This window comes from Dromaius novaehollandiae, chromosome 13 (assembly GCF_036370855.1).
Source record: "Dromaius novaehollandiae isolate bDroNov1 chromosome 13, bDroNov1.hap1, whole genome shotgun sequence".
NCBI lineage: Eukaryota > Metazoa > Chordata > Aves > Casuariiformes > Dromaiidae > Dromaius > Dromaius novaehollandiae.
In genome coordinates this window covers 9,412,572-9,426,794 of record NC_088110.1, presented here as the reverse complement: position 1 = coordinate 9,426,794, position 14,223 = coordinate 9,412,572, and the positions used below count along the sequence as shown (strand labels likewise).

At 50.0% G+C, this 14,223-nt stretch overlaps 1 protein-coding gene and 1 long non-coding RNA gene across 10 annotated transcripts in view; one reads left to right on the top strand and one right to left on the bottom strand.

Annotated features, from left to right (window-relative positions):
• Positions 1–1,383: 1,383 nt before the first annotated feature.
• On the bottom strand, positions 1,384–4,199 carry CBLN1 (cerebellin 1 precursor). The gene is made up of 3 exons (XM_064519579.1): positions 3,666–4,199; positions 3,391–3,510; positions 1,384–2,331 (listed from the first exon to the last, which is right to left on the bottom strand). Exons 1-3 carry the CDS (start codon positions 3,942–3,944, stop codon positions 2,134–2,136), a joined length of 597 nt encoding a protein of 198 aa, XP_064375649.1. The 5' UTR covers positions 3,945–4,199; the 3' UTR covers positions 1,384–2,133.
• A 239-nt stretch (positions 4,200–4,438) lies between these two features.
• LOC112984393 (uncharacterized) overlaps positions 4,439–14,223 on the top strand; it is a 32,797-nt gene continuing 23,012 nt past the window's right edge. For 3 of the 9 annotated variants that reach the window (XR_010391415.1, XR_010391419.1, XR_010391412.1), the window contains exon 1: positions 8,946–10,688. This is a non-coding gene — a long non-coding RNA (uncharacterized LOC112984393). Of the gene's footprint in view, positions 4,496–8,275; positions 10,689–13,260; positions 13,821–14,223 lie in introns of those variants that run through there. The other 6 variants (XR_010391413.1, XR_010391418.1, XR_010391420.1 and 3 more) reach the window with 6 other exon arrangements.

Sequence of the window (14,223 nt, the reverse complement as noted above, 5' to 3'; positions counted from 1 at the left end):
CGCACCGGCGGCCGCCGCCGGGCCAGCCCTGCGCGCCGCTCGGGGCTTGCGCGGGCAGGTGCCAGGGCGGCGAGGGCGCGGAGCGAGGGCCTTCCCCCCGCGGCCGGTTCTCCCTCCTTCTCGCCGCCCGCAGCAGGCGGGAGCGGCTTCGCGCCCTGCCCGTAGCTCTCGGTCCGCGCGAGCCTCGCCGGGCGGCCCGGGGCCGGGGCAGCGCGCCCGCGGCAGGGAGCCGGCTCGGCCCGGGGACAGCAGCAGCAGCAGCAGCAGCAGCAGCGCGTCTGGGTGTGCGGCGGCAGCGGAGCGCGGCCCGGGAGGCCGGTCCGGGGCCGTCTTGGCGCAGATTTTCACTCCGGGTGAGAGCGACCCAGCCGCCTGCCGTTATCAACCCTTCTTCATCACTCCCCGTTGTCGCCTGCACGGCGGCTGCGGTGCCCGGAATCCCGATGAGCTCAACGGGGAGCTGGCGGCGGCCCGGCCCCGGGGGCTCCCGGGGGGGCCCGGCCCCGGGACGGCTTGCGCCAGTGCACAGTCGCGGGCTGCGGGGCGCAGAGGCGTGCTGAGCCCTCCGCGCCGCTCGGAAGCAGGAGGCCGGGTGCTGTCGGGCGCTGGGTCCGTCGCGTTTGGACGTGAAGCCCGCGGCTGCCCCGGGCCGGGCCGGGCCGGGCGAGGAGGGCTGCGGCCCGGGGCGAAAGCAGCGCGGCGCCCGGCCCGCAACCTGCGGATAAATAGAAAAAGCGTTGCTCATTATGCTAGCACTAACCCCTCCAGGAGCTAATTAAATGCCTTCCTGGGAGCCGCGGTCTGAAAAAGCCACGCGGCTTCAGCTGTGCGGCAGCCGGGGCGCGGCGCAGCCCCCGCGCCCCGCCGCCCCGCCACGCACAGAGCCCAGGGGGTCATTTCACCGCTTTATTTCACGTTAAAGTTTAGATACAATCGAAATCCTGGTGGTACGCACCTTTTAATAAAAGTAGTAATCTCTTTGAGTACTGCAAAATTATAGCATTTACATCTTTAAAAGACTGTAAACAAAATAATACTAGCAAATAAATACTACTAGCATCGAAGTATACATTGTAAGTTATTTTTAGACGGCTGTATAAAATGCGATCTGCTTTATAGACTATAATACAGATAAACGCTATAATAACCGGATATAAGATTGTGCGGGAAACGTGCTAGCGGTGGCTCCGCTCGGGGCTGCCCGCGCCGCCCGGGGGTAGCGAGGGCGCGCCGAGGCGCGGGGCCGCGGGCTGCGAGCCGAGCGCAGCGGCTTTCCCGAGGAGCCCCGGCGCCGTGCCGCGGCTGGCAGCGCAGCCCGGGAGCTCCCTGGCCTCCGCGCCCCGGCTACCTGCAGTGAGAGAGCGTATTTCTGGTTAAGAAAAATAAAAGTCCCATTTAAACTTTATTGAATTAAAGCAAAAATTAATTTTCGATATTCACACATATATTACAGAGTAATAGTAAAAGTTCAATATACTTCCTGGCGTTTAGTTGGGCCACATTTTACAAGAGCAAAACAAGCATCAAAACATTTAGCAGCCTTAAATTTCACAATCACTCAGAATTACATAGAAATACTGAAATACTCTAGTCAGCCTTGGCTGTGAATAGTTCTTAGTGTATAAATTTTTCCTTTGCCAGCCGGTATACAGCAAGAATTGCATTTTCCCTTCCGTCATGGCATCCATGTATTCAAAAATACTTTGCTTTTTTAAAAGTTAAACTCAGAGAAAGAGTCAAGATTAACATGTTTTAAAAACAAAACTACAAAATATGCTGTAAACGACAACGAAAATATCTAAAGTCTACTTGGGCGAGGCAGAAACCATGGGGGGAACGATGGCAGATTACACCAGTGACACAGAGATGGGAACTAATTTTGTGGGAGGAGAGAGAGGAATATAAATGGGGGTATGATCAATTATAGTGTCTCCCGCCTGTTGGCTGCAACACAACAAAAATAAGTAGTAATTCTTCAAAGCAGATGTACACAAACCTAAGCAGGATTTAGCTTCTTTAATATTTGAATGTAAAAAGTCTGCTGTCCACAGCTCTTTAAACCCAGCTACAATTCGGGAATTTGTAAGAAATTCTCTGACTTGCTGCTTTCCCTCTGCTCGGATGAGAAGTTATTTAAAGCGGGAACACTAGAAATCCAGAGAACGTGGAATACTTCCAGCCTCCCATCAAGTTTCCTCTCTCCAGTTTTAGATAAGCTCTGTCTCCTTTCTCCATCTGAATCAGGACTCCATTGCTAGCAGCTTCTCGGGTCACATCTTGGTCCCCTGCAAAGGCAGAAATCACTGGCCACCCATTTAGCATCAAACTCACCTAAAGAGCAAGACAAAACAAAGCTCTCCGTCAATTAAAGTCAGACAACGACACCGCCGGGGCTCACCTAGCAGGCGAAACGCTTAGTTAAGAAAGGGCCTTTTCTGACAGCTGAAACTCCAACCCCATAAAAAATGAAATATCAATCCGAGCCCAGCTAAGGTACGTACTCTAAAGGAAGAAGGCTTTCACCGCTGTTTTAGACCGGCAGCTACATCAAAACAGCCGGTGCATATGAAACAGGGCATTGATCCTATTTTGAAGGGTTTCAATGGGGTGCCTGTGTTTTCAGGCTATGAAAAGAGGTCTGCTCGTACTTATTGAAAGATGGCTTTATGCGAAACCTCAGAGACAGTGAGGAGCAGAGCCACAGCCGCCAGAGTCAGCGCGTTTGAAGTGTATTCAAGAGGTAGTTTTCCTTTGTTAGGCAGCAAAGACAATATGCCACAACACAGTCAATAAGCTGTGCTCGGCTCGCATTAATGATCCCAGACCCGCATATCCCACGTTAATAATACACTACCTTCCCGATCCAGATGCGTGAAGCCACTTAAACTAGTTCGGTGCTGTGTCCGCACGCTCACCTGTGCGACGGACAGGTCCATGCAGACAGGTTTTCCCCCTAGGTTAGGCTACCTGGCTGCAGGCCGGCCGTTCGCTACCCCTGCCCCGGGGGCGTGTGCACCAAGCCGCACCCGCAGGCTGGGCACACGCGCGGGGTGTCTGCGCGCCCGCGTCCCCGTTCACGGCCAGACCCGACCCGCAGGCGCCTTCCCGCACCCCGGGCGCCAGCGCAACCTCCTGCCGCCCCAAAGCGCGGCGCGGCGCGGCGGGTGCCGAGCGCCCGGGGCTGCCGGGGGCCGGGCCGGGCGGCGGCTTCGGGCGTCCCCGCCGTCCTGGGGCGGCTGCGGCGCCGCGGGCCGGGGCGGGGGCCCGGCCGGGCAGCGCGGCCCCCGGGCACCCCGGCGGGGGAGGCGCTCCCGCGGCCCGGGCAGCCCCGGCCCGTCCCCCCGGGGGCCGCGCGTCCCGCGGAGCGAGGCGGCGGCGGGCAGGGCTGACCTGGATGGTTTGCCTGTTGTACACTTTCACCACGTGAAAATTAAAACTGTAAATCCCTTTCCGGGGCGATATGAAGGTGCTCCTCTCCGAGTCGAAGTTGCTGCCGATGTTCACTAGTACCTGCAAGGAGAGCGGCGTGAGCGTCTCGGCGGCGCCGCGCCCGCAGCCCGCCGCCGCTCGCGGGGCCCCGCCGCCCTCCCGCCGGCGGCTCCCCGCGCCCGCCCGGCAACTTCGGCCCCGCCGCGGCGGAGCGCCCCGCGGCCGCGCCGCCCCACCTGGTCGAAGTAGATGATCATGGTGCGGTTGCTCATCTCGGAGGGCTCGTGGTTGGTGCTGCGGATGGCGGAGAAGGCGACCTTGGCGCTGCCGGAGCGCACGGAGATGCCCAGCGCGGTGCCCGTGGGGTCGGAGGTGGGGTTGGAGTCGCACACCACGAGGCACTTGCCCTCCAGCACGATGGGCTCCGTCTCGTTCTGCCCGCGCGCCAGCCACGCCGCGCCGAGCAGCAGCAGCAGCCCCAGCGCCAGCGCCAGCCCCAGCGCCGGGCCCCGCATGGCGCCGCGCTGCCTTCGCCCCGCTCCGCTCCGCTGCGCCGCGGCGCGCCCGGCTCCGCGCTCCGCTCGCTCCGCGGCCCCGCCGCTGCGTCCCTCAGAGCGGGGCGGAGAGCCCCCCGCCGGGCAGGAAGCGGCCGCGAGGAGGCACGGGAGCGCCGGCGCTCATAGCGCGGAGCGGAGCGGAGAGGCGCGGAGCGGAGAGGCGCGGAGCCGCCCGCCCCGCCGCGCCGCGCCGGGCAGGAGGGAGGGCGGGCGGGCGGGAGGGCAGGAGGGAGGCGGGCGGGCGGGAGGGAGGCGGCGGCGCTGCCGGGGCTGCCGGCGAGCACAAAGACGGCGCGCGGCGCCGCCCCGCCTCCCCACCGGCCCCGCGCTGGCGTCAGCGCCCCCGCCCGCGCGCCGCCCAACCAGCGCCCGCCGCGCGCCGCCGCAGCCAATGGCGGCGCAGTCCGTCTCCTGCCACCTGACGCCGGGGCTTTTGTTACGCGGGCGCGGGTGCAGGTGCAGAGCAGCCGTCCGCACCGCACCGCGCCGCGCCGCGCAGCACCGCGCAGGTAGGCAGGGCCGGGCCGGGCCGGGCCGTGGCGCAGCGGCACCGCGCGGGCTGGGGGCGGCGCCGCCGCCGCCGTCCCGCGGGGAGCCGCGATGCGTTGCGCGGGGCCGCGCCGGAGGAGCGGGTGTCCGCGGCGCGGTGCGGCGCGGTGCGGGTGGGCCGCGCAGCGCAGGGGCTCTGGGCGAACGGCGCGGCGCTGCCCGCGCCCCGCGGGGAGGCGGCTTCTGGGGCTCTTCCGAAGCAGCGGAGCGGGAGGCGCTCCCGGTCTCCTCCCCGCGCGGGGGAGGCGGAGGTCAATGCGCTGCCGCGCGGAGCCGGCGCGGCCCCCTGCGCCGCCGGGTTGCCGGGGCCGCGGAGCGCCAGCCCGGGCCGCCCCCGCCAGGGCTCCCGCGCAGGGAACTTTAGCGGCGCGTTGGGACTCGCCGAAACGCGAGGCGCGGGGCGCGGGCAGCCGCCCTTCCGCGGGGTGCCGGGCGGCCTTCGTGCCGCGTGCGTGCGCCCAAATCAGAGCCTGCGATCGCAAAGGCAGCGGGTTACTGATGACCTGCTGGAACCAAACCACTGGGGCAAAATAACTCCGCAGCTGTCCGACCATGCTGGCAGATGTGTTTGCAAAATTAATCCGAGATAAAAACTTAAGTGGAGTTGTGTAGCATCCTCTTTGGCCAATTTAGTATCATCCAAAACTGGGCTCCAGTGCAAATCATTATGAATTTCGGTAAAGGATTTACTTTATTTTACTGTGCTGTTCTGATTCATAAGATTTTACCTGGCAAGTTGATCTCTGAGAATTGCTACAAATAAAATGTTATGTATGTTCTTTGCCCTGTTTAATACCTGGTTAAATACCTGTCAGTAAAGTTGCTCAGGCCTCAGTATGTGAAGTACCACCGTTTGCCCGTGGGTTAGCACTGGCTTTGAGGGGATGGATGTAGTAATGATCAGTGGCGTCATACTTCAGGGAGAGCCAAAATATTCCGTGCTTGGTTACTGACACTCAGCAGTGAGACACTCTGGAAACTAATGTAACAGCTTGAGGAATGAAGGGAAAGGAAAAATGGCCAGAAAGGAGATAGAAAAATAATAAAACAGAGACCAAAAACACCCTCCTGAAAAATAGAAAATGAAATAAAATGGGCTGGGTGGAGCCATAACCTGTTAAAAGGTATATTAGGTTTTCAGATACATGATTTAAGATACATTTATGATTTAAAATGTATTATTATTACTGACTTTAACTGAGAGTCATCAGAAACTTTTTAATACAATTAATATTTCAAAATATCTCTAAGCAGTACTAATAATGCTTAAAGCAAAGCAAAATCAACTAAAACAAGCTTTTTGCATGCTTGTGAGTACTAGTGGGAAAATTCAAATACTACTATGGGGAAATTCAAATTGAAGGAGCACAACTGCCAATTTAAAATTGTAAGTGCTTTGACTGTGTGTTCAACATATGTAGACTTGCTTGGGTCATTTTATGTAAGAAATTTTTGTATATTTCTATTTTAAGACACTTGTGCACAATGACTAAGTCAATTCTCTTGTGCTACAGTGCTTTTTATTTGTAGCTTGCTAATTTGAATCCAGAAGGGGGGTTTCCCCCCGGACTGAAAGTTGCCCTCACAGTCTTGGTGGCGATCCCTCTGCGAGAAAACGTGGTGGCCCTTCTTTTCGTGGCCCACATGACCAGTTCCCCGGGCACTAGAGGACGGAGCTAACAGAAGGAACCAGAACTGATGTGCGGGGAGAAATGCTCTGCTCCGCCACTGTTAACGAAAGCCCCGTTCCTCGGGTAGGTGGCAGGCAGGCGAGGGCGGATGCAAAGTTTCCTGTGCTGGGCAGACACCATCGCTCACATGGACTAGCATCACCTCGTACTCTTCGGTAGCACGATTGCTACCCAACTTCTTAAGTTATGGGTTTAATAGAGTAACACCAGACAGGCAAATTAGATATTGCTTCGTTTTCATTAAATGTCACGTGGAGTTAGGCAGCTATGTTGATTTTCTGTGTATTGACAACAGGCTCTGACTGGCACTGGGAACAAAGAAAAGATGCTCAGCAGGAGGATGTAGGTACTGAGGCATAAGAACATTAATTAGCGATGTGTGGCAGAAAGCTCCCAAACTAGGAGTGGCAGATCTGCAAATCCAGATGTTTACAGAGGGTCAGGAATTATATTACCCTATTTAATTACAGACTGCCTTGTTAATCAATGCCACTGAGATACAATCGGGCCATTGTCATTTAAATACAATGGGAATGGTGTCAAGGTAGTAACAAACTATAATAGATATCACATTGGCTCAAGCTACGGTATTTCTCAGGCAGAGGGGTTTTTTTGTTTTTTTTTTTTAAAAGGATTCGTACTTTTGTGGGCACGGAGAACACATGCAAACTGACCAGTGTACAGTAACTAGGCATGAGCTAGATTTTGGAAGAGTGACCACAGACTATTAAGTTTGTAGAACTCCCCTAATGTTTCCCCCATAGTAAAAGAAAAAACAAACAACTTGGAAACAATCTGCAAGAAAAATCTGTAATTGAATGATCTTCATAAATCTCTGAAGAACCACTTCAGGACTGGTTACTATCCTGCTCAGATAATAAGTGGTTTGCTTAGTTTGTTCCAGAAAAAAAATACAGTGGGACCAAAGTAAACATGTTTTTATCTCTTACAGAAGCAAGTTTAAAGCTAAGAGGTACTGAATTCATATCTCTAGAAACTAAATATAGTTTAGTCACAGAGCAGTTTAAATCATGGACAGCAGCAACATTAACTACCCTACATTACATTGTCAACGAATCTTAATCCTGTTTCAGGAAAATCATCCTCAGAAGCTCAATCTCACTTGATATTTAACTTTAGCTTCACTTAGAAAGAAAGCCTCTAAGGGGGGCAAACATGAGGTTTTCTGAAAACAAGTACAGAGACATCTACTAGAAGCCATAGTTTTTCCTTCAAGACAGTAATTTGCCAAGAGTTTAGCTAGCCATGTATTAAACCACCTTTTCAAAGACTACTTGCCTTCTGATTTAATCCCTCTTGAATAAGAAATACAAGGTCTGGCCCATAACTGGGTAACTCATATGAAATGCAATTTGTTCACAGTTCTGAAAATGCAGTTTGTTTACTGCTATATCAGTTTATAAAGGATAAACAGCAAAAAGCAATTCAGGGATTTATTTATGTCCATATAAACTTAAGATATTCCTCATCCCAAGCATCTGCTGGGATTCTGTACAAAGTCTGAAGATGTGTGAAAATGAAATTTAGAGCAAAATAGCTCTTGCTGATCCACACTGTGTACTATCTACAACCATCTGAATTACTGTTATCCAAGAGGTTTGCATGTATTTACAGTGATTTGCTCAGGATGTCACCTTCAGCTTCCACAGCGAGCAGCTGAGGTGACTGAAAGAGCAGACTGAGTTCAGCCAGAGAGGACGCAGCAGGGGCAGATGCACAGCCACGGTCCTGTGCAGCAGGCACTATCTGTAATGCTCCATACCCTACAGAAGAAGAAGGGCCACAGATGCTTGCTCTGCCACAGGTCTGCCAATGTCAGTTGTACACAGCAGCTAAAGGACAGAAAACGGCACAGACGGCACAGTGCAGGTGCCAGCAGAGACCCACACCAGGCCAAGGGAATTCTCTGGGGATCGCTTGTGGTTGCAGGAGAAAGGTGGCGTCACTGAGGGTAAAACCTGGTCAGCAGTATGTACCCTACAGCATGGATATGCCTTCTTTGGTGTGCCCCTGGGATTAACTGCCAGGTAATCATCTGCATATCCAAACATTCTGTAATTTTATTTGATCAAATTAAATACTTCCCAAACTTAATCAGGTACTCCTTCCTACAGAGAAATAGTTCTGTTTTTAACTTTCAGATCTCAGTTCTGGCCAGAGAATACCAAACAAAATAAGCTTCATATTTTCCACATTTGTAACATGCTTTGAAATAGTCAAAAAAGATAGTGATAAAATGTCAGAATAAAAATTCACCTTTTGCACTTTGCAATCATGGCAAATCTTAGTGCCAGAAGTGAGAATTTCTGACAGATCTGGGTAGTTGGAAACAGAAGATTAGAAGGAAAACTGTTATACAGTCTGAACCAAACTGGGGATTGCAGAAATAAATGAATATAAAACTGTCTGACTTGAAGGATCATTGGGCTCCACGGATGTTGAGTTTTGTGTATTCTGAAGAACACCGCAATCTATTAAGATACTGTAGATAATGCCAGCCGCTCCTTTTTATTGGCTGCCTGCAATACATGATTTGAATTCTAATCTCTCATTTATATATTACATGAGATCACTTTAAAATTTGGGAAAAAACATTAGCTCAATACTAAAGATATTTGAAAACACCATCCTTGACCCAATTTTTAAGCATTCTTGAGTATGCAACCGTATTTGTCCATATGCAACATAGCGGTCAAGCTTTTTATTTATTTATGTATTTGTTTTAAGTAACACTTGGTTGCAGTCTTACCTTGAGGAAGTGTCTGCTTTATGGCTGGATCGCTGCTGTTGTTTTTACTGATGACATTAAAGTTAATGCATTACTGGGATGGTATATTAGCATATTGTCTTTCAAGTACAAAAAAATCCTAAATGAGCGATGATGCCAAAGTCAGCAGCTTAATCTGTTTTTCTTGTGGTAGGCTTCTGTCAAAACAAGTGCATTGTTGTGAATAAATAACTCAAATAGGAAATTAGTCACAATTCAAACATGTAATTATATTTTAACAAGGCAAAATTCCAACCAAAGCTGCCAGAAAACACTCAGTTAAAGCCAGCGCGAGTTGGAATACTTTGTGTGTTCATTGTAATTATAACTGTGGCTACTTCAGTCTTGCTGCCACTTCAGACTTAAAAGAATTAAAACAAATGCTGTCCAAATGCCAACTGAAGGTCCTAATAATTAGGCGTCATTAGGGGCTGTTAGTTGGCTTTATTTTCTACTCAGTACTCTTGCATTTAGGGATTCTGTTTAGATGCAGAATTAACGACTCTGAACAGGTAATCCAATGTTCTCTGGGTAATTTAGCCAATGAGTTTTTTTCTGCCCCTTAGTTTTGGCTGTGTTTCAAGATGTATGGTGAAACTGCAATGCTAAAAATAATCTCATTCAATATATTTTATCTGAAAGGATAAACCAGGCCAGCTGACAAATGCTGGCTAAAATTCTGAGGTTCTTTTACTTACTGGGGAAGGCCATCTCCTTCTTCCACCAAAGGCACTGAGTGGGACTTCTCTGTGTGCATCCTCCCCTCTAGTGGCTGCTCTTCTCAAAAAAAAAAAAAAAAAGAAATGAAAAGAAAAAAAGTGGCAATGCTTCAGCACTTCATCTGTATTAGGTGCAAAGTGATGGGTACAGGATTGAGGGAATCTAGGTAGGAAGGAGAAAAGTAGGCACAATCTTTTATGTACCAAGAAATTCAAATGCAACTGTGATATGAGCCATACTAAGACAGAGATGCACAACAAGAATAGTAGATTTGACAATTTTTTGTGAAAAATGCAATGTATTACTTGAAAGATGATCGTAATTGTGATCATTCACATGCAAGGCTGGCTTCTCAGCCGTTTCTCAGTGTCTCAGACCAATCCTTTCTGTTGGTCTGTCTTGTTTTGCTGTATAGCCAGTACCATGCAGGACTCAAGGATTTGGAAAATACAACTTCAGTAATGGGCCTATAAACCAGGTGTCCCTCTTGTATCTCTTCCATACATTTTTATCCTACCCACTACTTAACTTTCTCCCAGCAGTCTGTCCTTTTCTCCTCAGCAATAGTAAACTCACAGCCAAGTCTCCATGTTCACTGCTTACCGTTCTGCTATTCCTCCTACGGGATCATTGCCTATCACATAGTCCAACACCCCTTCCCAAATTGCTATCGAAACAACAAGTCAAAACCACTGCCATTAGTGGCGGCACAGCCAGCACTACAGAAACACAGCTAGCCATAGCTAGAAAACAAGGTGGGAGAAGTACAGCCAGCGTATGGAATATTTCACCAGTGAAGAAGAAAACCATTTGTTAAGGACTTACTTCTCTTCTGCATGCAGCGGTGAGTGGCCACACAGAATGCATCCCAGACAACATATTGCGTCTCTGGCCAGCTTTTTCCAGGACCTGAACCGGTGACCCTGAGGAGTCTAAGCACTACAGATGCAGTAGGTAAGAGGAGAAAAATTCGATGGGGCAATAACACGTGGTGGCAATCCATTTGTATCTCAGGTAGATGCCAACCCTGTGAGGGCTTTCCATCCGCCACCCCCAGCTGGAGACATCTCCATTCCTCCCTGCTTATTGGTACCCCTTTGTTTTCTTCCATTTATTCTAGTTTTATACCAGTGTTCCTCTCTCCAGCCAGATTAGTTTATTCTAGTTCTGAATAGGATGGTCAAGGTCCTTATAAACTGCAGTAACCAGAAAATTTCCTTACCTTTTGTTATATAGCATGCTGACAGTGTATGCTAACAGGGAAGGCCATTAGGACTACCTCCCCTTTTTCACCGACCCTATCGGACACATATGTTTGAAATTATTACAGGTAGGAATTATTACAGGGCAATCCCTGGGAGCTGGAGTTAACATTTCCATCCAAAATCAAAACCTGACATGACATTGTTGACTATCAGATCTGGGAGGTTACATTTTAACCAGCATTTTATCAGCAATTAAAATCCCAATATTAAATATTTCATTAAGGGCTCCTCCTCCTGAGTAACTAACTAGTTATTTGATCAGTTAAAAGTATCTACAGCCTTTGCATCAGAATTTAGATCAACCTGTAGTTAAAGAATAACTCTTTAAAATATCAGATTACTGGCAGGTTCTTTGAACTTCTATTTGGACATTTCTCACTGTATTTATTCCTCTCTAGGTTTGGATGGGAAAATTATTAGTAGTTATAAGTATTTTCAGCAAAAAAGTAAGAGAGTAAATTCTATCAAATACTGACTACAGCTACTTTTTATCATAAAATTTTACAAATTCCCCACCAGTGAGCTCATTAGTATAAATGATAGAGCCCTCTCTCAGGTTTAAAGTCAGCATTTTTCCTTAGCTACCAAACAGCCTCTTTTCTTTTGTGACATGATAACGGAGGAATTGACTCCAGAGAGCAGGGAAAATATTCTGCTGTTCTTGCAGGGCAATAGAGTAGGGCTGGTAAAAGCCAGCCTGACTGAGTGGGATTTCACGCTGTCGGCTGACCCTGTGGAAGCCTTTTCCAGGGAGCGGGGCCTTGCGGGGAGCGGACGTGCGTATCACAGCAGCAGCCAGTTGCGAGGGGCAGGTGTCGAGGGCAGACAAAGGCGTAAGGCTCTTTCTAAGGGAAAGAATCAGCACTTTCCTCCTCCTCTGTTCTACCCTCCAAAATCCTTGTGACATGGAAGTATTATGTATTAAAATTAGTTTGGTATCCCAAGATAGTATTTGTATTGCACACGCTGACACCTCATCAGAGCCGTGACCAGGCAAGCTGCGGAGTTACAGGCCCGTAGCCCCGGGAGGTAGAGCTCTCCGTCTCCTTGCTTGTCTCCTTGCTTGCCCGAAGCACCTGCAGAGGTAGCATTAACGGGAACAGGGTTAAGCCCTGAAACATACTGGCAGCTAAAGATAAAGATAATACTTAAAGATAGTGACCTCAGTGGCAGAGAGAGAGAGAAGGGGGCACAAAACCCTGGACAGCAGTCAAACTCTCACCACTTACAGATGGCTGGAAACGCCTAGTCTAGGAAGGATAGAGCAAATCCGTAGGACAGCCCATGAACATGATGCCAGCCTGTCCCACACTGCTTTTTGTAGTCTGCTTTTTGTGCGTGGTGATCTCTGGCAGGCATCACAGTACGTCGAGTTAACTCTAAAGAGTAAGGTCCAGGGCTAAAGGGAGACCGTTCCGCCGGCTCCCTGCGGTGGGGTGCAACGGCACCGCGTTAGCTGTGCGGAAGGGGAGGCAGGGCGTTACGTAAGGATCATCCCTTGCTTTCTGAATTTGTAGCACTGCAGTCTTCTGTCTTCTGAACACATCCAATCTTTTAAAGAGCTGTTTGCCGCTCCGAACAAGAGCCCCACCCTTCCGTACTCACTCAGGCAGCATCCCCGTTGGCCTGCCGTGGGGCCGGGAAGCCCGGCGGCGTCCTTCCTCGCCGCTCTCCTGGGGGGCCGGGCGAGTGCGGGGGCGCAGGGCCTCCGGCAGGGGCTGGCAGCCTGGTGCCGCGCTGCGCCCACCTCGCCGGCGGGCAAGCCGCAAGCCAGTTTGCTCGAGTGACACGAGATGGAAAATACCATAGCTACAGACTGAAGAATCTTCTTCTGGTGAAATGCGAAGAGTCTTAAATGCTACAACAAACTAAATAATCAAACAAGGAGATGCGGACGCTTAGATTTTGTACCTTTTGATTAAAAAAAAAAAATGCTGGAGAGGCATAGTTGTTTGTGTGATCAGCCTTTAACCTTAAAACCCAAAGATGATTTTTGAAGGAAATTTTCTCTCCCTGGAGTCAATTGCAGCCTACTTAGAAAAAATATTAAAAGGAAGTAAAACACCTTGATTTGGTGGGGGGGAGGGCTGTATGTCTCATAGAAACCAAAATGTTTTCAATTCAATATTTAGAACAATGTTTAAATATTGTTAAATTGTGAAGCAATGTGCCATTATTAATTTAGCTTGGGTCAAGCAACACATTCTCTCCTCTTAAGTCTGACATTCAGATTTCACAGTTTGTCTGTTTTCCGTGTGCAGGCAGATCACCCACAGTGGTGGGTACCCCAGCGGAGTAGTCTGGGCGTTCTGATTCCTTGTAGACTTTGATCCAAACCCTGTCAAGCTCCAAGTGCATATTTTCTTTCACCTTTTCTCAACTTCCAATTTACCTCACAATCTGTGGATTTGGATGTTTTGTGTCATTTCTGGAACTGCTACAGCTACAAGATAAAGGGAGAAAAAAGAATAAAACCCAGAAGAACTGCTTCACGCGAAGAGTCAACTTTCAGATTCCGCTTTTTTCAGGTGCACAGAGCACAGGGAAGTGCCTATACGGAGCAGTACTCCGGGTCTGCTACCCTTCTTGGGGGTGTGGAGAAGGGGATTCTGTACACTCGGCATCCCGAGGAACTCCCCAGTGCCACCGGTGTGCGGGGTGGCTGGGACATGCAGGCAGTCCTGCTCTTTCCCAAGGGCCAAGCTGACTTGTTTTCAAAACCACTGAGGTGTACATGAACTGCAGAGGTGACACAAATTGCACTTACTATAGTTCTGGCAACTACCCCTGGGCCAGATTCTCACTGGAGTCACTTTTGCAGGTATATGAAATACAAGGGCGGTGAAAGAACTGTGGGTGAATATAGGTATCTAGCCCTTCACGTGCACTGCCACAACATGTACATTTTATCCCCTGAAGAAAAAAATTTCCAAGTTGGGCCTTTCACATTTCATATTTGCTTATGTATCCCTTCCTCTAACTATATCCACAAGCAGATTGTCCATCAGTGCCCCTAGTAGCTTGTGACAGAGTGCTGTTTCAGTAATTACTGAAGGTTTTGATATTACGTTTTCACCAGAAGGGTTCAAACCTGGAAAGATGGGCATCATCATTTTCCTTTGCAACAGAGACCAAGTCTGAGTCACCGAGCTGGCCACTGACTTGCTCAGCAAATCAGCAGTGGCACCAAATGTATTGTATTTATTGAATATTATGGAGGGAAA

What these genes read in the sequence shown, in the direction of transcription:
- CBLN1 (XM_064519579.1), bottom strand. Translation starts at nt 3,944, where the DNA reads ATGCGGGGCCCGGCGCTGGGGCTGGCGCTGGCGCTGGGGCTGCTGCTG. An exon ending in TGATCATCTACTTCGACCAG is followed by an intron (nt 3,511 to 3,665) that starts GTGGGGCGGCGC and finishes CTCTCCTTGCAG; the next exon opens with GTACTAGTGAACATCGGCAG. An exon ending in ACAACAGGCAAACCATCCAG is followed by an intron (nt 2,332 to 3,390) that starts GTCAGCCCTGCC and finishes CTTGCTCTTTAG; the next exon opens with GTGAGTTTGATGCTAAATGG.